This window comes from Molothrus ater, chromosome 7, assembly GCF_012460135.2.
Source record: "Molothrus ater isolate BHLD 08-10-18 breed brown headed cowbird chromosome 7, BPBGC_Mater_1.1, whole genome shotgun sequence".
NCBI classification, from domain to species: domain Eukaryota; kingdom Metazoa; phylum Chordata; class Aves; order Passeriformes; family Icteridae; genus Molothrus; species Molothrus ater.
The window spans coordinates 13,145,776-13,172,543 of record NC_050484.2 but is presented as its reverse complement, the minus strand read 5'-3'; the positions used below and the strand labels follow the sequence as shown (position 1 = coordinate 13,172,543).

Below are 26,768 nucleotides of genomic sequence, written 5' to 3'. Positions count from 1 at the left end.
TAACCACGTGAAGCTTTCCCTTGTGCTAATTTAGCATCCCTGAACCTTTGAATTCTATTTTTTCTCACAGGCACACCACTCCTGGTACGGAGGAGCAGTGATCCAGCCTTGGGCGCACCTGACTTCCCAAGTGCTTCTCATCCCAGTGACCACGCTCTCAAGCATGTTGTGGCAGTAGGTGTCATGCAACTCACCTTTTTAAGACCAAAACCTTTCTTACCTGTTGGTATATAGCAGTATGTATTTGGATCTATAACAAAATGCATCATACTCGTTTTCTGTAAAGTAGAGAATTTCCTCTGGAAAAAAGTAGTTATTTTAGATGATACAATCAATTACCAGTGGTTCTATATATATATATATATATATATATTAAATAAGTAGTTTACATAAAGTTCAATAGTGTCATAAGGCATTGGAATATGGACTGAACTTTCAGCAGTTATTTATTTGTTCAGTATCATGTTGTCCAGTTTACCATTGCTTCTTTGGTCTCACATCCTTTTTCACTTCTCTTGTTTTCTAATGGCATTTCTGTCATCTTAGGTACCCTGCTACTATCCTGCATGGTCTCTTCTTTATCTCACTTTTCTGTTTTACCAGACTCTTCCCTTTTGAGGACAAATTTGTTTTCAGTATAGTTATTACTAAGTTCTATTGCAAAGCCACAATTAGTGAAAATGCAGCAAAAACATATTCATGTGTTTTTGCAGGCTGTCTTTAATCTTAAAGTGATGCTGTCTTAGTCACGCTTGGGCCACATGTTTTACTTTGCAGTATTAAGACCTGAAGCTTTGTGTGTGGGGAAAGTGTCCCTACCTTACTTATAAACTAATGACATTCTTTAGGATCTCTGAATGTCAGCTGGGACACATAAGTGTCTCGAGCAGAATAAAGCTATTTTTTAGTGTTTGCCTAGAAAGCTCTGTTGGATCTGCTCTTCTTTAGACCACGTGAATTCTGGCTTAAATGATGCTGCTGTTTTCATTTGTTTGTAATATTTATGCCTTTTCCCCTTTAGATTCTCTATGCAATGTTGCAGTTCACTCCCTGTCCCCAGCTGTGCAAAACAATCTGTTGCTGGTTTATTTCAAAACAAAGCAAAGACCCAGAAACTCTGGGTCTTTGTTTGGTGCAGGGAGGGATGTTTCAGACTAGATCACAACTAGTTTAGAGCAAGGTTTCACAAGTGGCTGTGCTGGCACATTAGGGAGTAGGTGGAGAGAGCTGGGGTTCAGCGACACGTGCTGGAGGTGGGAGCCTTTCAGCTGACAGTGCATTTAAGACCAAACTTTCAGTTAAGTTCATGGGAATAAAGGAAGTAAATACGCAGTCAGCTGAGTTGCATGCAAATAATGTTCTAGGAGTCTCACTCTAACACTGTAATTCTGAAGGCCAGCACAGGATTTTAGTTGAGTGTTCATTGTTTCTCTTTGCATGACCAAATGCATGTGCATCTAAATATTTTGCGTGCACCTTATTTTACAATGGCTTATGTTATTTGGTAAGTGGTGCAATTTTAAAAGTCTCAGTGACTCTCCAAGTACATTATGATGTTACATGGGGCTGAACTTTGTCAAAGTTCTGCATCATTTGTCAGACCTGTTTGAGTTGAGAGGTTTTTCTTGATGTTTGTTGCAAGCATTTACATATTAATGAAATACTGACTTAGTCTGATAAATGAAAGTACAAAGAAGAATTCTTGGTTAACAGCGCAGATCTTACACTCTTGGCAAAGCTGAGAAACATATAAAGTGAGTATGTCAGTACGTAATGCTCACCCCTGGTATTTTATAACCACGAAAATGGCAAAAATGGGTGGAAAAATAAGTGAAATCTGTTTCATTCCAGGGTGTATTTTGAATCCTTTATAGACCATCAAGAAGGCAAAAATAGCATTTTGTTGAGTTGGGTTTTTTATGTAATTTTAGTGGTGACAAGTGCATTTTATGCCATTACATGAGGATTGCAGTAATACTTGGGGGTTAAAACATCATCATGCTTCACTGACTTGCATCAGTACACAAGAGTCCTCTAAGCCTAAAGGAATTCCCTGTGCGAAAATACAGAGCATTCATCTGTCAGCTGCAGTGGTGACAGTCAAAGCTGGACTAGTAACAGGGGTGGAGAAGGATTTTTTTTTAATATATCATGTAAAGGGGAGGCGGGGGAGGCCCAGAAAGTTCAAAGTTGTGGTTTGGTGTTGTTCTGTTTTTTTTTGTGAAAGCAAAAATTTATTACAGCAAAATACATTACTCTAACTCTTATTTTTGCAACCGTACCATTTCTAAAAGCCTCATTGTCAATCGTACTGAAATATGCTTTGGCATAATGTTCTAGGAAACACAGAAAGCTTAAATAACATAGGTTAAATTAGGTACAGATTGTTTTAAAACATGCAGAAAAATCAATATCTGACAAATGAAAAAACATGGCAGAAATAACTTAACACTGCATTTTGAAAATAACTATAGTCTTTCAAGTGTTAAAACACTATTTAGAAAAAAATAATTTGTTCTGTACATTGCTGCTGAAAATTTAAAACTAATACTGAATTTCCCTTGCCACAAACCAGAGTTTTTTTCATGTTGAGCTGCTTCCTTTAGTCACATGCAAATTAAAATACCCAGAGCTGTTGCTAGATGAAACATGTGCATGTAAGTGAAAATTAAGTCTCTGTGTTTATGCCACAATTATCTTAGTAATTATTTTGTAATTGAAACTGACTTTCATAATTAATTGAGCTTTTTTGGCACTTCTGGCGTTTGGTACATGTGGAAGTGGCAGTGGGCTCTGTGTAGCAATATCCATACACCTTACACTGATAGACCAGTGCTTCAGTGGATTTTTGTGAGGTGACTACCATGGGGTTCTCTGAAGACAACATTGATTTACCTTCTGGAAAGTGCGCTTCAGTAGTACAATGAGTAATGCATGAAATAGGACAGCAAACAGGCAGTAATACAAAAAAGAACTTTGCAATCCCATTTAGGTGAACTGGTAGAACCTGATGAACCATTTGAGCTGTTCACAGTATTTATGGCGGAGTATGTGTTCAACCAGAGCATGTGTTCTGTTTTTCAGATGTTGTCCCATTTATTCAAAGAAAGATCTGATTTTTTAATGCTATATGATGATTACAAAAATAACAAAACCTCTTCTGAGTAGCCAGGTAGTTTGAGGAGAATTTGAGCTATACTTTCCTATTTTCTGACACATCTTAGCTGTAGTTTTAGCCCCAATTAACAAAGTACTTCTAGATCAATCAAAAACTGATAGTGAAGTCCAGCATCTGTTCCCTCAGACTGGAAGTCATTTAACAGATGGTACAAAATTTGAGTTTCTTTTTTCATCCAAACCTCTCTTTCCTTATTGTGATAGCTGCCACTGGAAAATTTAGAGATCGTAATCAGGGAAAAATAGGGGTAACACACATCAGAATTTGTTCTTTGTTTGTATTGAAGAAAAAGTATTTGTTGATGATTTTTTTACTTTATTAAAGCTACTCTTTAGCTGTTCTGCCTAGTTAGGATCACAGAGCCCTGTCCAGGATTTCAAGAATGAAAACTTCCTTCCCTAGGTATCCAGAGAGGACTTCAGGGATACAAAATTAGTTTAATGTACTTATGCACACCTGTGGACTGGGCAGAGAAGTGATTGAGAGCAGCCCTGTGGAGAAGGACTGGAGGGGTGATGACTGATAAAAGCTCAACGTGAGCCAGCAATGTGCACTTGCAGCCCAGAAAGTCACCTGGGCCCTGGGCTGCAAAAAAAGCATGACCAGCAGGTCTAGAGAGGGCATTCCACCTCTCTACTCCATTCTGGTGAGACCCCACCTGGAGTGATGCATCCATCTCTAGGGTCCCCAGTACAGGAAAGATGTGGACCTGGAGTGAGTCCGGAGGAGGTCCATGAAGTGGGTAAGGAGCCTGGAGCACCTCCTCTTTGAAGACAGGCTGAGAAAGTTAGGACTGTTCAGCTTGGAGAAGAGAAGGTTGTGTGGAGACCTCATGGAACCTTCCAGTATCTGAAGGGGACCTGCAAGGAAGCTGTAGAGGGACAGGGACTGTGTAGGGGGTCAGAATATAAGAAAATATAGTGTAGAAAGTAATCTTACCCCTAAGGAGTTGCAGCTGGGCCAATTAGCAAAGATTAGGAACAGGCCTGACTTTAACAGGCCACAGCTGTAAGCAATGAGAGGAAGAGTGCTATAAAAGACTGGGGTGGGTGGTTGAGAAGGGAACTGGAGTCAGTTGGCTGCTTTGTGAAGAAGAAAGAGTCAGTGCTCTGAGAGCTGCCCAAGAGAAACACCAAGAAGGTATGGAACTTTTGTGATAAGGAGACAACAGTATGGAACCCCTGCAATTAGATGACTGCAGAACTGTAGTGACAGGACAAGGAACAATGGGTGCAAACTGTGAGGGGACATTTAGGTTAGATATGAGGAAGAAATTCTTTATGGTGAGGGTGGTGAGGCCCTGGCTCAGGTTGTCCAGAGAAACTGGATCCCCATCCCTAGATGTGTTCAAGGCCAGGTTGGATGGGGTCCTGAGCATCCTGGTCTAGTGAAAGGTGTCCCTGCCTGTATTAGGGATGTTGGGATTAGGTGATCTTTATGGCCGCATCCAACCCAAGCCATTCTGGGATTCTGTGGTTCTACTTCTCTGAAAAGTTCTGTGCCCATAGCTTTGCTCTGGCAAAGGCCAAAGGCTGGTCCAGCTGCTTTCTGGCTGCAAATAGCCTGGCATCACAAAGTGAGTTTAGCAGTGGGCATGTAGTCCTCAGCTAGAGATCTGCTCTGGAGTGCAGCAGGATTGAGATGGTTGAAACCTTCCAGAAGAAACAAACATTCTTTGGGAATTTAACACTTGCTCAAAACTTGTCCCCAGATAGCTGAGTGGAGCTGCAGTTTCAGATTTTCTTCACCAGCTCAGAAGTTCCTGACTGGATCCCTCTGCCCAACATGGTAGGGATGAGATGCAACAAGGCAGAAAGTCTGAATTGTGTGTCTCTGTTGGTTTGGTATTAGGGAAAAGAATACATTTTGCTGCTTCTGCTCAGTCCAGTTTATTCAGGTAGTAATTGCTAATGTATATAATGTATATAGCATCTGAACTTTTGTTTCTGGAGCTGTTACTTCAGCTTGTCTCTGTTTTTGCCCAGGGACAGACTTCCTCTACTATCATAAGACTTGATTTGTCTAGAGTTTTAGACTCATTTAGAGGATCCTATTTGAATTGATAAGAATTTCACATTAATTCTGGTGGGACTAAGGTTTCAGCCCCTCTTGTTAACTTGCTGATTATTATAGCATGCTATTTTCTGCATTACTTTCTTTTATAGTTACATGTTTCCTGGACAAATGCTTAGGTTATCTTGAAGTTAATCAATAGGACTGGCGGATTAAATTGTATTTATCCATATTTAAAGATACAATGAGATGCTGGATCAATTGAAGAGCTGCTCCAGTGGCTCAATACAGTTTCAGTTTTTTGTCTAGATATGACTTGAAATTGGCTGTATTTTATGCATTGTGGATGTGTAATTTGCAATTTTGAATAAGGTTGATATATAATTAGAACATTTTTATGTTTCAAGCTCTTGTTAAAAAGGGTCAAAACCTCCTCTGGTACTTGTGGCTGTTAATTGTGGTTGTGGTGTATTAGCCTTTCTGATTAGGAGTCTGTGAATTAGCATAATGTCCACATATGTAAGGATGCAGCTTCATGAGTTGTTCCATTTCTATTTGGTATTATATACAAATGTAAACGTAAAGATATGCTACAAATTTGGCTGTGAGTAGTACTTAACAAAATGTGTATTTTAGTAAAAAAAACACCCAGAAATATTAGAAATGTCATACTATTTAAAAGTAGGGCAGGGCAGAAAATACCTTTTTTGGCACAGTGGTGGAATAATTCCATAGAGTTTATAACTTGATTCAGCAGATTTATACTAAGACTTGAGCTAAGAGACTGCACTGCCATGAGGGTTGTATTGTCTGTCTGATTTTAGAAGATAGAACTTTTGTCCACTATGTTTACTGGACTAAGGTAGTTTTATCTTGTCCTTTTGTACGTGTTAGAATTCCAGTATGAAATTCTCCCATAGTTATGGGCTAGAATCATAGAACACTTTGGGTTGGATAGGGACCCTTTAAGGTCATCTGGTTTCATTCCTCCTACTGTAAGCATGAACGTTTTTCACTAGATCAGGTTGCTCAGAGCCCCTGACCTTGCTTGCCTGACCTTGAATGTTTCCAGGGACAGGGCATCTCCCACCTCTCCAGGCAGCCTCTTTGTGTTTTAGCTACTTTGTAAAAACATCTTTCTTTTATCTAGTCTAAATATGTCCTCTTTTAGTTTAAAACCATTACCCCTTGTCCTATCAACTAAAAAGTCTGTCCCCATCTTTCATACACGTCCTCTTTAAGTGTTGCAGGAAGTAGACTCGGAGGAGACCAGATATTGGGAGAAACACAGGATTTTTTCAGGAGCTGGCAGTGCTGGTGCACTTGTAATGCTTTAAATCTATGCTTGTTGATGTATAATAATCAGACATCAAAGTAGATTTGGAAATAGATTTTAGATATTACCATGTGTGTTGGAGGGTTAAGTCCAGGCTGCCTCCCTGATCTGGTATGGTCTTAGGCTGTCATTCAGAACATCAAGGTTTTTTTAATTCTGGAAGGCTTTTACTTTTTTCTGGTAAAAGTTTTCCTATTAATAATTTAACTCTTGCTCTTGAATACTGCAATTTGGAATGGAACAGAAGATCTCTGGAGATTTAAAAGAATTTTTCTGTCATTCAGCTGGGGAGTTCCAAACAGTTGGAATTTTTTAAAAGGGAATTCTGATGTGGGTGAATCCATTTATAAAGCAACTACTGTGTGTCTGTTTATGCTGTGAAACATATATAGAACACTTCTAATCAGCACAGGAGCTTGTCAGTATATTGCTTTTGATGTCTGATTAGATGATCATAGGGACATCTGCAGTGAGTTAGTTTTGAAGTTGTTGGTGTGAGCACTGCAGGAACCAGAGCTGTGTGGCACTCTTACACCATGAAAACTGCTGCTCTTAAAGAACATATTATAAATCCAGCTATGCAGCGAGCTGAGGGCTGTCGAAATAACAAAAGCCATTCCTTCTCAATTCTCTTTGCTGCCTTACAGCCCTCCACTGCTTTTTTTTCCCCCTTCTTGTACTGTGTGCTGTGGCATTCTGCATCAAAAGGAAATTATTTTATATTGTAGAGGGAAAACTAAAAAATGTAAATTAAATGTTTGTCAGAATATTAAATTGTGCATCTGAAAAAGGACAGAAGTGCCCTGTGATAATTTCCTCTTTTGAGGGTGCAGAGCAGCATATGTGTGTGTGTGGAGAAGTGTTCTTTTCGTTCCTTGCACAGCCTGTGTGCCAGAGAAATGGTATTGTTTTACCTGTATTGTTTAAAATGAGCACTGGGTGTAATTTACATATTTTTATTTCAGCAGGATAAGTAGATTTTTTGTGATTTATTGTAATAAGAACAGATAATGAATGTTCTGTGATGTTAACATAGTATATTAATTATCAGTAAAAATGGTGTAATCAGTAGAAGTTGTTATTCATTGGTAACAGGTTGTTTCCAGTGTGAGGAGTACCAGCATTTTACTGACTATTCATTCGGAAAATCATCAAAGCTCTTCATCATTCTTATGTTAGTAGGGGAGTGGGTTTTGTTTCCTCTTTAAAATGAGTTTTGGGCCTTGGCTGTAATTCTGAAGATATCTTACTGTTTATACGCTTTCCTCCCTTGTCCTCTGCCTTGTTCAGTCAGGTCAGTAAGATTGTAGGCGATCCAAGATGGCCGAGAGACTGAAACTCTGTTTTCCTAAGTTGCCTGTCTTACAGGGAATGTAGAAGAATTAAAGCGTGGAAATAAGAACAGTTGACAAAAAAGGGGAAAAAAGGTCATGCTGTCAGTGCTGTTGACACATATTCATCTCTATAGCTACATCTTTGGGGTCCTACAAAATACTGTCATTCCATCTGGAACAGCTTTTAGCAAGCAGCGTATGCAACAGGCTCATGGTGCTGAAATTGGAATGAAGGATTAGCAAGTTACTTCCATGTCTGGCAGTCAAAAGTGGAAGATGACAGTCAACATGGCTCATGCATATCATTTACTGTCAAGCTCTAGAAACATTTAGCTAAAATAAAATAGGTTCTCAGTCAGTGTTCTTCTGAAATGCCTACTACTAAGTAACTGTTTCCATAAATATAGTGATCTAATGGACAACTAGGAATAATGGTAGAGATCTTTGATACTTACCTAGACAGAAATGTTGCTGTGACATTAGGGAAAAAAAAGATTTTGCATTTTTTAATGTGTCCTCTTCCAGTGCACTGGAATGCAGGTGTATGAAGTTCTACTCTTGTTTGTTTAATATTTGTGTTTCTCCAAAAGTCAGATGTGTGGCTTTGTTTCTCTTACAGGATTGACAGTTATTCACACTCTAAGGAGACGAGATTTCTTTTTTATGGTTTTATTTTGTTAGGTGAGACCTCTTCATCACTAAATTACCCAACTTGTTGGAGACACTTTAATCTGGAGATTTGTTCATCTGTGTAGCTAGTGTCTCAGCTAATCTGGATTTACAGGTTTTTGAGCTGTGATAATAATAATATAGGTCTCTCTGAAACTTGCACATTGCGTCAGAATTTTTTTTTGGCAGCAGGTCCTGATTTTTGTCCTTGCCTGTGAAACAATTTCTGACATTGACAACTGAAACGAAGGGAGGAATATTTTAGTGGTTCTGTGTACTGTGTCCTTTTGCTGTTGCAGGTGTTCTGACATATTGGAGTCAGGAATAATAAACTAAGATCAGTGTGAATGTAGACTAAAATAGTAAGGGTGAGTCAGTGAGCTTCAGGATTTTGAACAAACATCCCACTTGTGATTTTTGTCAGTAATTGCAGTGATTGCTTCTGGCCTCTAATGTGACCTTTTGTTGTAACGTCAGCGGTGTAATTTCTCTGATATAACTTTAAATAAATAAAATTAAAACAAACAGTATGCAAAAAAAATATGCAAATTTTCAGCTGAGAGAAAGTGATTAGACTGTAGAATAAATGTGTTGATGCAAGAGCAAATTGTTGCCACTGTTTGTCTGTACTATAAGGGACAATAATTAGCAGTTTGTGAGGCAGCCTGCTATTCAAAGATGGACATACCTGTCGTCTCACTTGGAACAGTTGTTCTTATGACATTTTCCAGATCCTAAGAACCATATTTGTCGGTTCAAAGTATTACACATTCCAAGCAGTATCATAAAGGAAAAAAAAAATGCCCCCCAGAGAGACCTTATAGGAACAGTTGTTCCTGTAAGATTATTTGGGGTTTTTTTTCCTGAAGAAATTGAGTAGTGGCTTGTGCTTTTTTAATTCTCTGCTTTAAAGTACTAATAACAATAAGTTTGGCCTTTAATTCATCTTGATTTAATATAGGTTTCAATATGGATTCTCAAGCTCTTCTCCAAGATTCAAGTCAAAAGTTTCTTTCTCTCCCAAGGGAGGCTGTAATACCCTCTTCTCTGTATTTGAGTATTTGAACCGTACCATGTAACGTGACTGCACTGAAGCATCTCGTGATATCTTTGAGAGCATATACGGTATCTTGGAGTTAGAATTACTCTCTGGGTTGGTATTTGTGCTGTTGTCTATGTAGCAGCTGTCTTAGAGTGACATGAACTTGGACCTGAAATGAAAGAGCTGCTGTTTCTTGCAGCATGCTTGCTCCATTGACCTAATTGGGTACATCTGAGATGATTACACGTTTTAACACCTGGGGAGATAAATTGGCCTCCTCCTTCTTCTTTCCTCTGCCTTTAGAATAACCAAGTACAGTCAAGTTCACGGTACATCTGTCAGCTTTACAGAAACAAAAGGACCCCCCTTGTTTTCACCTAGTCCCATGTCAGTCAAAGAATGTGGTGAAGGTTCCTCAGATGTGGTGTTCACTTCCACCCCCGACCCTCCTTTTCTTTTATGATCTGCTTACCTTTTTCTGTCCTTCAAGCAGCAGGATGAGAATCAAACAGAAATACATTGTTTTGGGGTAAAGTAAGTTCTGCAAAGCAGCATTACTGAGTAAGGGCTAGTTAGTCTTTGTTGTATCATTTTTTGACACTTTACATAAAAGCCCAAATGAATTCTCTTTCAGAATAGGCAGAAGAGGCATATTCCAAGGGGAATTTTATAAAACATTTCTATGAGAAATTGTAAGCATGATAAAAGGAGGAGAGGCCAGGGAACAAAACCAGATTTAAATGGATTTTAAGTCACAAATTAAAAAGCAATCTCTTTATCAGCAGCTAGAATGATATTCCCTTCAATTTGATTTTAAAGACGTAGCCAAAATGTGGATAATAAATAAATACATCAGTCAAGGCTGTGAAATATCACAGTTCTTACAGACAGCTGTGTTTTTTGCTCAGACATTTTAGTGGTATTCTTTTCAGCCAAGGAGTATAGTCTCAACTGTATATTTGTTTTAAAAGAACATAAGAATATTTTCCTCAGATTGTGTAGCATCACCATGGCTGCCTAGGTATCACATATTGCTGTGTGCTTCTGCAAAGCTGTGGGTATTTTTAATTAATGATATTGGTGAAAACTCTGTGGCACAAATACCAGCTATGAGATCGGTGTGACTGATGTATAAATGTATCTGCATTTCCTTCATGTTTGAATGTTTTGGGATTTTTTTCTGTCAGAGGGAATTCAGTAATGTTGTACATCTGATGGAAGAATATTTTACAGAAAGTACCCTGAAAATGTTGGTGACTGAGATGGTCTGCTGGATAGTGGTGAGAACACCTAGAATCAAAGTGTTTTGCTCCTTATGGAAACAATGGGCTAGAGGAGTTTTTATACAGTATTTTTATTATTTATTAATTGTACTGTAAATTTCTAAATAGCAGAATTAACGTGGGGTAAAAGAAGTCAGTTCCACTTCAGACCATTCTGTCTCTGGCTGTTGTTAAGCTTGGGAAATGCTCCATCCTATCATCCAGAAGAGAAGGGAAACTGGATTGCTGTCCATAGGCAAGTCCATCCATTGATAACAGGATGGTATGAGGTGGATGCTGTACCATGTTCAAATTGATAGTCTGGTTAGTACATGCAAGAGAATTTATGGGGTATGTTTTTTCTCCGTGAAGCACTTCAGAACAGAAGAAATACTGTAAGATTAGGGATTACCATGTTAATGATAACAAAGCTATCCTTGAGTTTACAAAACAGTGAACCTGATGATTGCTTACTATCTGGCTGTGATTTGCTGCCTTTTTACCTTTCATTGTCTACTTTTGCCATATTCAAAAGGATGTTTTGAGAGGCATGTTGATAACTTTATTGTTTTAATGTCATCAGCTACACAAACTCTGATGTTTACAGGTAAAGTTAGGTCATTAGAACCAGATGCATGCATTCATAAATTAATGATTTTTAAAGAAATTATATTGGCAGTATACCAAAAGATTGTAAGACTTTTGGGAAATTAATCTGCTGCCAATTAGATGTATTTTTAATACTAAACAATTGTCTAAAACATCTAATTGTTGATGCTAGTTCTGTTAAAATTGCTTTTATAGTAATCAGGCTTCTAGTGTCTGATGTTCCCTGTTAAGGTTCCCTGTTAAGGTCAGGAGCAACATGCAGACTCTAGATTTATAGTGATTTAAATTTTCTTCTTGAAATCATTCAATATTTAGAATTTATTACATATCATTTTATATTCATATGAATGTGATGGTGACTACCACATAAACACTTCTTTATTCTTTGTTTAATAAGCAAGATTAATTCAGGTCTAGCTTTCTCTTCCATTGCTGCTAGTATTTTGTTCTGTAGCAGCCAAACCTGCACATTCAGGGCTGGTTGGCAGCTCTCTTCAGTCTGGACACCCAATACCAAATGGAAAAATACTCTTTGGTGTAAGATATGCAGTTGATGAGAGGTTTGTTTTACTTTTAAAGTACTTAAAATATCTAGGCTTTTGATGAATGGGTATTATGTTAAAAGCTACACATTAAAATTAGAAAGCAAGTTCATAGCTTTCACCAGCTCTTTAAGGAATAAAAAAGTCATTTTCAAGCAGAAGACTGAAAAATGTCTGTACATATTGGGGGAGCCTGTTCGAAGGTCCTTTTAGCATGAAATCAGGTCTTTGGGAAAGCAATATTAAGTAATGCTACCCACTAATTCTATACATCCATATGTAGCATATAAATTCATGTGATGCCCTTTGCCAAGAATGTATTTTAAGATAACTAAATTTGGCACCTCAAGTACATTGTTGTGAAAAGAATAGGAACTAGACCAATATATTGCAGTTCACAGGTAATGAAAGGATGTCTGTGCAAAGGAATCTGACAATACAGCTCACTAGACAGTAAAGCTTATTTTCTAGCAACACTGCAATTTGAGAAGGGCCTGGCTACCTGGGCACACTTGCCATGGATCTTGACTGGTACTGTTGGGATCAGCCCCTTGACCCTCTGTAGCCTCCCTCTTAACTGGGACCATATTAACTAACTATTTCTTGTCCTGACATGACTTTGGGTTTTTTGAGCCGGGGATGGAGCTGGCAGGTTTGGCGTCCTTCTGTGTGCTGGGCTGTTTCCCCTCTGTTGGTGCAGAGGCCTGGGGTTAGGGCAGACAGGCTGGCTCAGCTTCATCTGTTACCCTGTTATCTGTGCAGCTGCTGCCCAGCCCCAGCTCCCCCCTTCTGGGCCTGTGCCCTAGGGGTGGGTACCTGCCCCTGGGCTGGTGGGATCGCCCTGCGGGGCTCCTGCTGCCAGGGTGGTTTCCTGCCTTCCTGCCCAGCCATTGACAGGTCACAGATGGGGGATGTTCCTTTGCAGACTCAACTTTATTATGGGCTGTATTTTTTTTTAATTTGGACTTTAAGTAGCTCCAAGTCAAATAAGAAATGTTAGCCAACAGAATTGTGGGGATTCATATTGATAATTTTCCCTTGCTTTTGGAGTCAGACTTGGCTGTACACTGCAAGTGGGGAATAGGAGACTCCTATTGAGGAAGACAAATTGTTTCAGGACTGTTCAGCCTCCAGTCTAATATATTTTTCCTACTACAGATAGCACTTCTGGGTTCATTATAGCTTACTCTCACAAGTCGTCATTTCTGTCTCAAGGCTGTTGTGCTTTCCAATGTAAAGCAGATTGATGCTGGCACATTTTTTCTATTTTAATTTTACAAAGTTGTCACACTGAAACTGTGCCTCATATTGGAAGTGCTTTGAAGTGAAGTGATAAACAAAGAGCTAAAATAAAATTAAAAAGGAGTATGAACAACATCTCATCTTGGTTTGTCTTTTTTAAGAATAAACTGAATGGGTGTGTACCCTTGTGCCACTGTAGTAAGTCTGCAAACATTAGCAGATCAATCTAAATTGAGTTAGTGTGTATGGAGTAAGCAGAAACAGGTGAAAATTAGGTTATCTGTGCCCAACTCTTTCTATTTCCTATGAACAGTGAGATATAAACTAGTTTTTAGATGTGATTAGGTTTTGTTTATTTTTTGAGAGGGGCAGAGGCAGAACATCTGCTGTACCTACTATAGTTATTAAAGCAAGAAACTATATAAAAGTCACAAGCTCAGTTGTGACATTTGCAGGTAAAGGTAGAAAGCCCTCCTATAAATAAATCAGAAGTGGATCCAGGAGAAAAACCATCAGTAGTCCTTGGTACATTTCAGTTTTATCTCTGAAAAACAAAAGCCAGGAATTTTCTGTCCCTTCACTAAAAATACCCACTCAAAAAAATAATTGTCTTTGTCAATGCCAGAAATGCCAACCAACTTATAATCTGAAGTATGATTTATCACTTCACTGTTTTTGGTTTGTTGACTCCCAAAAACTTTCCAGTGAAGACATATCTTGTGCTAAATCTTCATAGTTTCTTTTTATGATGTTCTAAAAGTAGTCAAGGAATTTCGAGGTCTTTTGACCACAAATTGAAGTCATTGTTTGCAGGAATAAGATAAAAAATGCCAGTAGCAAGTACACACTTACTGTTATAAGTCTTGGGTGCACAGTTACTATTCATCTTTGATTTAAAGGGGAATGTCAAGTCTTTGTCCCCAGAGCAGCTTTGAAATGATGTAATGTGTAACAGCTTTTACATCCCTATGGAAGCCTTTTATCCACATTAATGCACCTCTCCTCACGGGTGAGAAGCAGGAATTACCCAAACAAGCATGATTTCTCCAAAGGGGCAGGGTGAGGTCCTTTCCCAATACCACAGTCTTACCTGTGCAAGAGTGGCTTGTATTCCCCTTTCCCAGCAGAAAGGTAGTTTCCATTTTGTTTTTCCTGTGCCATTCAGTATTATCACCAATGCAGGATTCAGGTACAGATCTGGGAGACACAGCTGTGAGCTTCCACTTTGAAATTACTTGCTTCTAGAACCCAGTATTTCTTTTCTAAACTGTACCTTATCTGTGTCCTGAATTGTGTTGTAAGTCTCTAAAAATCTATCCACTTGGCAGAGCTGGAAATCGCGTCTTGTCTTTTCCACTAGTTTGAGCAGGGTCATGAGCAGTAGTCTTCACACACTCTTATCTAAAAACTTTTATGCCTGTTCAGCCTGGATGCTAAAGAATCAAAGGATCCTCTTACTAGACACTGCTAATGTTTTCTTTGACAGAGGTTTCCTATCACTCGCATTTACCAGACAATAAAATAAAAGCTAGGTCACAAAATATTAACAATTTCAAGATTATTCCCTAGTGCTGTTTGCTGATCCCCCCTGAAATGCTGGTTGTCTTTCCTGTTGCCATACAGGAGGGGTTTGTGGGGAGAGCATTTTGCCTTTAGGTTTTCTGGCATTCAGCATCATTGTGCCTATTTTTTTGCCTTCAAGAGAATTGTGAGGATGAATAGAATTTATTTACTCTGAAACGTTCACGTTCTTTCTGTCAGACCAAACTTCAAGGTCTATTGCTGTTTCTTTGTCATCTCTCACTTCAAAGGTATCTGCCCTTTGTCTTTTAAGCTTAGCTGTTGTTGTTGGGGCCCCTTTGGGTTGCCTGAGGCTATCAGATGTCCAAATAGCCATAACAACAGAATATTTTCTTTCGTATGCTAAACAGTTTGATTGTTACCAGTGTGTAAGACAGTTCAGGCTTAAGGGAAAAAAAATAAACAAGAATATACTGTTCAAACTTTATTTCAGTTTGCACTCAGCTCCCTCAATCCTTCCATTTGTGTTTTCCAGACTTGATGGTACTTGCAGCTGTTGGTGTTGGATACAGCCATGGAGATACTTGCACAAAGGAAATAAACTAATTTTTAGTCCAGATTAAGTGTAATTATACCTGAAAGTGTTCTGGTCGGGTTCCTGTTTTAAGTTCTGGTGACCATTCACTGACTGAACTTGTCTCTGTTGGATTTTGTAGCCATTTAAACAGGAAAGGGTTATTTGCTGGGAGACCACAGAGCAAATAAAAAGCCTTATCTCAGTCCTCTTAGAACCTGGACTCCTTCTGTGCTCAAGGCACTGTGCTGTAGTCAGCTCACGCTTGAGGAAACTGTTCAGACTAGGTTCTGAGCCGGAGTTCAGCTCCCCAGGCCCTTGTATTTGTGATCTCCAGGCTTGATCACTTCATTACCATTGTACGGGAGTGAATGTAAATTGCAGCTCTGAGTAGCTTAAAATGCGGCAGTACATCAGTTTTGCAACACAGATCAGTATTACCCTGTTATTTCAGTGTTTTGTTTCATGTATCCAGTAGTTTCTATTAAAATATTATACCTAATTTGCAGTGGGTTTTTTTTGTTGAAATTTAAAGCCCTGCATGAGATTATGCACAGACACTTGAAAAAATGCCATTCCCTCCATGATCTTCTTTTCTACTGGGGGCAACTTTTGTCTAAGATGTATTGCTCTTGCCTGCAGGATGTATCAGCTCCTGTACTATTAAGCTCATTTTCAGAAGAAAGCAGTGAATGCTTCCTTCAGTTGCTTTTGAATTTGGTAAAGTTCATCTCTGAATGAGAGGCTTTTCTTTAGGAAGTCTACCTTGTTCTTTCCTTCACAAAGTAACTCATTGAAGCTATTCCTTTCTACCTTTTCTTTCTAGAAGAAAAGGTAATATCTTTACTTTTAAGTACCCAGAATGCATTACAGTGATGTGGAGCCACAAAATATGCAGATCAGTAGTGCTCACTATAAGAAAGATGCAAGCAAACTCTTATAGCTTACACTGCTTTGGGTTATTATAATGCAATTATAAAATCTTCAGAAAAAAAGCTTTGCTTTTCTATGTGATAGCAGAAGAAACTCGACTGTATGAAATGCTTTTAAATTTGTTTTTCTAAATATTAAACGTTGATGAACTTGGCATAGGTAGTAGGAGTGAGACAAATAAAAAAATCTATAAACCCCAACCCACACCCTTATACCCAGCATGCTGCCAGTCTCCCTGCATTTCTGCTTGTGAAGTATTCTTAATTACCATCTGACCTGGATAAGAAACATTGAATTTCTTCATAAATAATAGTACTTGAAATATTTCACTGGTATATAAAACTGTACTGTGCTTTGTATCTAAGCATATTGTACTGAAGTTTTAAAGTTTAAATAATTCACATGTATAAAAACTTTGTTAACTTTTCAGGCCACTCAGATTTTCTGTCAACACATTTCTTAAAATAAGGGAACTTTAAGTTAAGGAAATACTCATGTTTAAATCAATCTGGCTTCACATGTCTTAGCTGAGAAGCCTCATAAAGAACTGAGATGTACTGAACCTTGTCACTCATGCATCTGTCACCTTCCTCACTTTGTCTTAACTGACCTTGGCCCTTTCAGATAGCCAGACTTGATTTATTCTGCTATTTGGTGCCATACTTTCAGTTTCCAAGTTCAGAGGAACTGGGAACAAGTCTCAGTGTAGTTTCTCTGTGTATCTGAAACCAGCTGGAGCATCTTGTGTGGAGGGGTTGGAAATGTTAGAGCTTCACAAAGGCATGCAAGGAGACAGGTTATAGCTATTTCCTTCTACTTTGTGGTGAACACTTATGTACTAAATATGTCTCTGTGACATTTTGTTTCTAGGAAATCACTTTTTAAAATTTTAAAATAGGAATAAGCAAAGAATGGGAATTTTACTCAAATGCCTTCTTATTACCAATATTTCTGTTGGTACACCTTCCCTGTATTTTTCTCAAAAGCAACGAAACAGGCATTGAATTGAAATAGTGTGTTTATCCAGGAGCACATGCAAGGAATAGGATAGTTGATATCTTCTGCTGCTCTCTGTCTTTTAGAGAGTTACTCATTTGTCCACGTCACCTGTTGTGCTCACCTAAGCAACAAAAATGTCTTCTCTGACCTTTGTTCTTGCAATTAGAGATGTTGCTCTTAGTCAACAACTATAGTACAATTAAGGCCACCTGTAACCTTAAAAAAGCTGTTTCTGGTGATAATAACTTTGTAGTGTGAAATTGAAATTACCCATGAGATTTTGTTTGCTTATTCTCTTCAAATAATTAAAAAAACCCCATGGTTGTGAGAGTCTCCATCATAATCTGATTAGTGGATGGAACTGTGCTCATTAAAATGTCCTGAGCTTAATTAATCTGTAAGGTTTTATAATTGTTGTTCTATTTTATTCCCAGCAAATATGCTGATATATCTTTGCTTGAGATATTTACTTCACCCAGCTTCCTTTCAATTGTGTGATAAATCTTGTCTTTTTACACTACACTTTTTAGTGCTGTCAAGTTATTTACTAACCAGTGCTGTTGTCTCAGTATGTAGTTAATAATTATCATGGAACCAGATCATTTTATGAAGGGTTTTTTATGATGACTTTTAAAAACCCTAGGAGAGGTTGAAAATGCCACTATGCTTCATAAGGATTTATTGGAAATAACAATATGCTCTCAGATGATGTGTCTCTAGTCTGAATTGCCTGCTAGGTTTAAGATAAGCCAGTGATAGTAATGTCTTGGCTCACAGGAGTCAACTCAGGTTTATTATGAATTTTCACTCATAAATTCAGGATAACACCATGCCTGTACTTTCAGATCCTAAAACAAGGTTTTGTATACAGTTCAGCAGAATTAAAATGCTATAGAGTTGCCTTAATTTCCATTGAGAATTGAGACTGAGATCAAGGGGTTTATGTAGGACAGTGTGTTTTCTCCCATTTGGATGCAAGCAACTCAATTCTTTGAAGAGATTCAGACAACATTTTAACCCTTATTTACTTGTTTGGTGCTCTGTAGGTTAAGATGTCCTCATGCTCTCTCATAAAAATCTTCAGAAGAGATGGCTTTTTTTTTCTCTGACAAATTATTTTTTAAAATATGATTTAAAGTGTGGCAACAGAGAAATTAGGAGTATGTCCAGTCTAGGGCTTGCCTGTCAAATGGAGGCTGGCAAGACAAATTTGTGTTCCATTTTCCTTAGGCCGTCATTTATTTTCCTTGCCACAGTGTTGAGGAGGTTTTGTTGAGAATGAAGATGGGTGATTTGGTTTGTAGAATGCCCAGAGCCAAGGAGTGAATTTTTAAAGATAATTCCTTCCTGTACTGAAATATATTGGGAGACCTCCATATTATTTTTGTGACCAGTTAAGATTTTTGGAAGAACTTCATCTGCAACTTTATCATTCACATATGTACACACACACACACAGATATATTTTTATATATGTATGTAGTTCAAAAGTTTCTTTTGAGACTTTAACATCTCTAAGCATATGGAACAAATGGTTAAATATAAAGATGTCTGCAGGACAATATACTGTTAGTCACTGATTCAGTAAGTTCCTTAGACTGGAGGAAACTGATAAGTTTTAAATTAACTCAATATGTGAAACTTTAGCAAAGTAAATAAAATTGCAGCCCACAGAGTTAAGGAGGAATACTTAACTCCCTGCAGGAATGAAAGTGCCTTTGATCTAAACAGGCAAAGTAATTCTTAGTACCTTGTATTCAAGGCCTGCGATCCCAGCTGAGGAAGCTCTATGCTAATCACAGCCTGTGGTTCCCTGGGATAATGTGGAAGCATCTTGGGAAAATACTGGATGAGTGATCTGAGAGTATTCAGGTCCTTGTCATGCTGTAGATTGACTCTCTTATGGGACCCAGGTATTGGACTTAGATGAAGATTTCTGATTTCCAGGAGTATAATAGAGAACATGTTTTCTGCTTTAACTTTTTAGCAAAGTATTTCCCCTGTAACATTTTACATTCCTTTTTAGTGGTTTTTTTTTTCCATTTAGGCAGAGTGCAGCAAAAGCTATATTTCAATATCTCTTCTTTGCACCATATTTTCGCAAAATTAATCATTCTCATGTCTCACTTCTTGATATCCATGTGAATTGCTGGTGTGTCTGTATACCACCATCAGACAGAAGAAGGGTCTGGTCTGTGACTATTGCATTAGTACCTAAAGGGCATTATTATATATTGAGAGATGTGTCTGAGAGTTTGGTGTTCATGTTCATATTGGCTGTTGTAAGCTTAGTGTTCAGCCATTGATAAGGACCCACAATAAGGGATGTACACCTCAGACATCTGGAGAAAAAGTTTTAAGTTACCTTGTATGCTTCTATTTATTTCATAGAGTGGGCTCTGCCAGTTTTTTTCATATTTTTATGCTTAATATGGCTTGGTTAATGTTTCTGAGACACCTGGGGCTATGACTGATTATATTGTTGGCCACTGTATTGTGCAGACGTGCCTGTGCATTCTGGAGTACAGGAAATGCTGTAGCTCTTCTACAAAGATTTAGTCAAAGCTAAAAAAAGTCATCTAACTATGCCATCTGTCTTGTGGCTCTCCCATCTATGCAATCTTCAGGCTCCAGCATTACTTGCACACAGAATCACATCCTGATTGTCTCTCTAGTTTTGCAGTGAAGGTGCTCTAAATATTCATGATGTTATGTATATATCATTATTAGAAATCCTGGGCTTTAAGCACACTGTCATCCATTGTTCAGTAAACACAATTATATTGCCCTATCGTTCATCTCTAATGAATCCATGCTAATTGATTAATCAGTGCTGTTGCTCCACTGTGATAATCCCATATGGGGAATAGAAGTAACGTAACTAGCAATTACTAACATACATTGCACACTGAGGAAAAGTTAACATAATACCCTGTAATAATAGTACATCATGCACAGGGCAAATGCAGATCAGCAGGAACAGAGCATGGCCCCAGCCAGGCCTGTCATTCCATGGCACAGCTCTGTCTTTTGGGAGAAGAGGTGGCCAGGTGGACTGGACTGTAATGGTCTTTGGGTGTGTGACCCAGGGATTACTGGCACAGGGACTATGCCAGGCTGTCCCCAATGAGTGGGGTGTTACAAAAAGGCATGTCTGAGAAGATGGGGCAGGCTTTTTCATAGTTTCTTCTGATGTTGGTTAGTGAGGTGACTGCCTTCTTGGCTTAAAATTGCTACGGCTGCAGCTGTTGAAGTAAGACAAAAAGCATTCTTATACCTTTGCAGCATCTTACTGATGTTACTGTTCCAAAGCAGTGAGTACAAATTTCTGATCCAAGTCAAAGCTTAACATTGGCTCTCGCAGGCTGTGAGCAGTGCTCGGTAGGCTGCTGGTAACCATGTGGTTTTCCTTGCTGTTACAGAATCAATGGATCTGTGGATTCCTGCTGACCAACCTAGTGTGTTTAAGGCATCTCATTATACATGCCATTCATAAAGGGAATTAACAGCAAAGTATCAAATGCAGTCTTTAATGAAGACCCATTTTAACTTTGAAATTGGATTTGATTTTTAAATTTTGGAAATCCTCACTGTCATTGGTGGTGGGGAAGACACATGTAATTTAATTTTGATGAAAAAACAGGTGAAGTCATTAAAAAATTTATTGCAAGGAATAGAGATGCAAGGTGTAAGTATCACTTGTACATTGAACTCTTAGGTAATGCACATTTTTTAGAAGCCTTTCAGATAATATTGAGGGCATATTGTTGTAATGAAAGCAGAAAGTTTTGATTCAGTGGTGCAATTACAAATGTGAAGTTTCCTTTATTGTGCGTTAGGTTTGTGGGATTTTTTTAAGTGTTCAGAATTAGTATCTTTATGTGGTAGGAATAAAATTCAAATTTTATTTGTGGGGGAAGTAGGGATGTGGCATCATAATAATATTGTCTAGATAAGATTTAGATGTCCTCTAAGTACTACTTTTATGAAGAAGTTATCCTGATGTAATGCATAGTGGGTTAAGAGATTTTTTTCTTTACTTCAAAAAAGGAATACAAGTGGATTCTCTCTAAATGAAAAAGAAATTAGTCAAAATGCAGCTTTGTAGTTTGCAAATCTCTTGTAAAATGTTTTGTCAATTAAAGATCTTGGGAGGCTTCAAGCAGTGAGTCAAGGCAGGAAAGTTTATGCTGGCATTCTCTTGGTCTGAGAAAATTTGGTAGATTTTCTTGTAGAAACATTAATTTCTTTCCTGTTTTTTGCAATATTAAATGCCCACTGTCAGTTTGCAACCAAAATAAGGGACTAGTGTGCATTTGTGGAGCTAATGATAGTACACTTTTAAATTATGCTTGTTGCCATGGGAATAATTAATTACAAATAATTTCTATAGTAACTCAGATGTCCAAAGTTTATGCACTTTTAAAAAATATATATTTTTGTCCCTAAGTGGATGATACAGAAAAAAAAGACAAATTTTAGCTTGGAAACACCTACTGCTTTGGTGCCTTGCACTGTTGATACCACTGCTAAATATTCTTTATAAATAAAAGGCCACCCATGTATTTCTGGACAGTAAATTTAGCAACAGTCCTTAAAATATGAAACTAGAATAAAAACACCACAAGGTAAATAAAATGAAAATAATGTCCTAGCAGATTGCAGGTCAGCCAAAATATTTCAAGTGCTCAAAGTATGGCTTAGTTCAAATTAATAATCTTGCTGAGATGCAAATACTACAGACTCAGGCAGAAAATCCTTCTGATACTGCTCTGTAGTGACTCTCTAGACTTGCAGTGCAGGCAGAGACCTCATAGGCAATTAAAACCAGCATGATAAATGGGAAGAGTGCTAATAAACATATCCTCTTTTTTAAAGGTGCCAGTGATTATATGGTTGGCCAGTTAACTGCATCCTTTAAGTAAATATTCCAGTATTGGCAGCTCCCTAAAGTTGTGAACATATACTATATTACTTCTGTTTCCAGTAGTTTTTTTGGTTGGTGTTGGTATGTATGGCTTGTTTGGTTTGGATTTTTTTTTCACCCTTACCTGGAGCATTTTTGTTTATTTTAGGAATTGGTTCTTGGCCAGTAGAGGTGCCAAATCCTAATATTTATCAATATGCCATCAATGCTGCTTTTAAAAGCAGCTTTCTGCTGTAGGGGGTCAGAATATAAGAAAATAAAGATAGTGTAGAAAGTAATCTTACCCCTAAGGAATTGCAGCTGGGCCAATTAGCAAAGATTAGGAACAGGCCTGACTTCAACAGGCCACAGCTGTAAGCAATGAGAGTAAAAGAGAGTGGGGTGGCTGGTTGAGAGGGGAACTGGAGTCAGTTGGCTGCTTTGTGAAGAAGAAAGAGTCAGTGCTCTGAGAGCTGCTCATGAGAAACACCAAGAAGGTATGGAACTTTTGAGATAAGGAGACAACAGTATGGAACCCCTGCAATAAGATGAAAACATTCTGCTGTGTTGGAAAAGGCATTGCTCACACCTCAACTTAGAAATTGTTAAAAATTTTGGGCCTAAGTCCAGAGTTTTATGTGTATGAAAGCTACTTCTGGAGACTTTTAGCTGAGGTTTTTTTTACATTTTTCTCCTTTTCTCAGCCCTTCATAAATTGAAGTACTCAGGCATTCCAGCTGCACCTCTTCCCTCCCTTCACCCATGCAAGGAAGATGTGTACTCTCTAGTACTGTTACAACTAACGAAATTTTTTTCTCAGTGATAGAGAAGTTTTTCATATGAAGATTCTTGGAGTTCTCATGCCAAAATCATGTGTAACAATTTTGATCCCCAGGCCTAAATTAATCCTTGGTTCTCTTAATAATGAAGAATTTACTGTTTATGTAGGACTTTAGGAAACAGAGCATTGCTTTTTCCATGCAGACAGTGGTTCTCAGCTAGATTTTTGAATGATTATCATGAAACAGATTGGGAGTAGGTATAGCAGGAAGGATCAGGGAGAGCATTTTGAAGGTTGATGTTGGCAAGGTGTGTTTTACATACAGAAGTTGAACATGTCCAGAAGAGCTCAGTGGGAGTGCAGTGGAGGGAGCCTGGCTGATGTAGCTTGTGTCCCTGAAGAACTGAGGCTCCCCTGGTGTTGGTTCCTGCTGATTCTGGTGCTCCCTGGGAGCTATGTTTGATACTAACAGTATCTTCTCCATGTAGAAGGCAGGGACTCCGAGGTGTCTGCTGGCTTGGGGCCAGTAATAATTAGGAGGGTAGAGGGGGTTACCTTCCATGCTTAGCCCAGAAGCTGGGTACCCTTCCCTGGTGTCATGGCTCAGCACATCCTGTGTGCTACTGAGAATTTACCCTCATGTTATTCTGACTGAAGTTGTGGACCACTGAGCTAAAGCAGAAGCAATAACTTTGAAAATGTGTGTCTGTGTGTGCATGATGTTCCTGTCCCACAGTTCCAAAAGATACTGGGCACTCCCTTGGACTACACATATGATACAGGTGCTCTGAATCTGCTTCAGTGCCAGCTCAGCCAGAGTACGTGGACATGCTGGGGACTGGGATTTCAGGCAGCTCAGTGTTTGCACTGAGCAGTGTGCAATCCACCAGTGCAGTCCAGCTGTAATGATGACCCTCAGCAGAGTGTTGTTACAAACAATTTGGGGGAATAATTTCTTACTCCAGGCTGATTCTCAGGAGAGTGTCCATTTATGCCCTTGGTTTAAAATAGCCTTTTAAATGCCAAGATCACAACTCACCACAATATTCAAGAAATCCACTGGTAGATGAGGGGAAAAATATTGCTGTTGTGGTTCCTGAAACTGTCATGTAATTGCTAAAAGCCGTACTATATTATGGCTTTTCTTTGTGCTCTGCTAATTAAACATGAATCCACTTGGATGTTATTAAAAATATCTGAAGACATACAGCTATTCTTACGTTGAAAAATATCTTTAACCAGTCCAGTTGAATACGTTTCAATTGACAAGATTGAAAGAGGCTGTGTGATTCTTATTTTCATAATAGTTGGCTGCCTAAAAATCATCTTTAGCAAGTGATTAATTGCATTTGTAGATACGGCACAATTGCATCAATTATCCATTTCAAATTAATTTCATTCTGAATAGTTGAGAGGATGATGTAGTTTAATCAGTAAGTGAAATGGAAGTATTGTAAGCTGTTTAGAAATACTTCCCACGTTCTATGGCACAGTGATTTCAATCAAGCAGACCACTGGAAAAATAAGAAATACACAGTAACAAACATTAATACTTTTCCTTCAGTTTATCAGCATTTTGTTAGCCTCCTTTGCATTGGTTTCCACCCTTGATGTATTGATTTTAGCAATGCAGTGTGAATTTTATTTTATTATGCTTATTTAGGAGGAAAAAAAGGAAAGCTATGTTAAATTAAAAAATTAATCTGGAATTTTTTAAGGTATTGTTATGCATGCCTTTGCAATACTAAACCATTCTTGCATATATTTTAGGAAGCAGTTTTGGGTTTTATGTAAAGATGTGTGGACTGGAAGATTGGAAGTTAGTCTGTTATTATCTTGATAATGAAAGATTAGCCAAGCAAATGACACGCAGATGTTGACACCAACTTCCTATCTAATCCTTGAATGAGTGAACAACACCCAAAACCACAAGTGATGCCCAACACAATCGCTCACCACCTCCTGACTGATGTTCAGCTTGATCACTGAGTAGTGACTGGCCTCTCCCAGCCAGCTCCCCCCAGTTCATGTCCTGACCACAATGTTCTAGGCTGTGGAATAACTCTTCAGCTGTCCCAGCTGTGCTCCCTTATGGCTTCTGGTGCACCCCCTCTCTGACAGAGCATGGGAAACTGAGAAGTCCTTGACTTAGGGCTAGTGCTATTCAATAACAACCAAAATATCAGTAGTTTATCAACATCATTCTCTTACTAAATCCCAGACATAGTACTGTGCCAGGTACTAGGAAGAAAATTAATTCTGTCCCAGTCCAAACCAAGATTCCTCAGTTACAAAAGTGTTTTCCTACACAGAGGTGTTACTGCTACAGTTATAGTACAGGTTTCTACTTAGTGGAAGCTTGTTATGTATTTCTCTTGCCGGATTGTTCCCTGGCCTAGGGATAATCTGACTCTGTAAAGATAAAACAAATGTTTTCTCTATGAAGGGTTTTAGTGCCACATTTTCAATTAGGCCTGTTGTGAATTTAAGGCTAAAGGGAGGAGGAGATACTGATACTGATTTTCAGTCTGGAATATTTTGAAAGCTTGTGGTGTGCTGCATTCTTTGTTTTGCAAACTGAGGCTGAAGAGTATCAGAATGAAGGGCAGTGGTTATTGTGGTTGAACAAAGTTTCTTAGCCATTTCATTTCAGCCATTTCAAAACTTACATTTTGTCTCAACATACCAAGTGAGCCACAGAGAAGCCTTTTCGACCTAAAAAGCTATGTACAGTTGGCCAGAACTTGAAAACAGCATAGAATGCTCCTGCTGGGCATTACAGCAAGAAATGTCTAACTTTGGTTCAGATAGGGTTATCATATTTTAACCTGTGCTTGGTTATATTATTGCAGAACAACAAAGGGCCTTTCTATATGTGTTCCATGAGTTATGTGGTCTTCTCTATGCAATGTCAGGTATTGCATTTGTTGTTCTAGGTAAACAACTTTATAACACAGGCTAATTGGTTTGGGAATATTTATGAAAGTGTTGATTTTTAAAGCTAAGTATAGTGCTATGGCTTTTAAAACTCATTCTGACTGTCAAAAATGCTCACATGATCCTGAAAGTGTTGCTAAAAATGTTCAATTTTTAAATGCAGTAATTAAAATTGTCTGTTGTGAGAGCAGTAGATGAGACATTTCCTGCATTTGTAAACTAAGCATCCCTTTCACCCCCAGGTTTCCTCGCATCTCACTGTTTATGTTGGTGAGATCTGAACTCTTACCGAACCTTCTTGGAAGAAGGTTTGCTGTTGGCCAGGCAGGGAGAGGGAGCTCTGCAGCCTGCCACTCTGCTCCATGACCTTCTGCTCTTTGATTTGGATACTTTTCCTTTGTTTTAAAGAGCTGAGGCCCTCAGAGAATATAGTACTGGAAACTGGAACTTCAGGCATACATTTTCACTTTTAACTTTGTCATTAGAAGAAAGTCTCAGATAAAGATACTTTCCCTTGGGTATACCAGACTGTTTGGGTCCTAATTTGAGTAGATGTTTTTATTTCTTCTATTAATAGATCTTACTTATTTCCTTCAAGTTTATTGCTACTGTTTGATGACCATTTTATACTCTTAAGAGTATCCTGCACTCAGTATTTTCTCCAGTTCTTTATTTAGAGTACTCTTTCTCTAAATGTGTCTATTTTGGGATTTTTCTCATGTTGGCTGTTGTATAATAAGCTTTTTCCAATGATAGGCTGGTTTTTGCTACACAGCTTTCCTAAAAATGATGTGTTGGCAATTTTATGCTGCCCAAAAACTTACTTGTCTTAAGAATGAATTGTGTTCTGAGCCTGAGCCTGCCAGACAGACTTGAGGTGATTTAGGGTC

General features: G+C 38.4%; 1 protein-coding gene across 2 annotated transcripts in view; it reads left to right on the top strand.

Annotated features, from left to right (window-relative positions):
• The window catches only part of PARD3B (par-3 family cell polarity regulator beta), a 394,298-nt gene that overhangs the window by 132,509 nt on the left and 235,021 nt on the right, over positions 1–26,768 (top strand). For both annotated transcript variants that reach the window (XM_036386687.1, XM_036386685.1), the window contains exon 4: positions 71–174. In XM_036386687.1, coding sequence (XP_036242580.1) covers positions 71–174 — 104 coding nt within the window. The remainder of the gene's footprint in view (positions 1–70; positions 175–26,768) is intronic.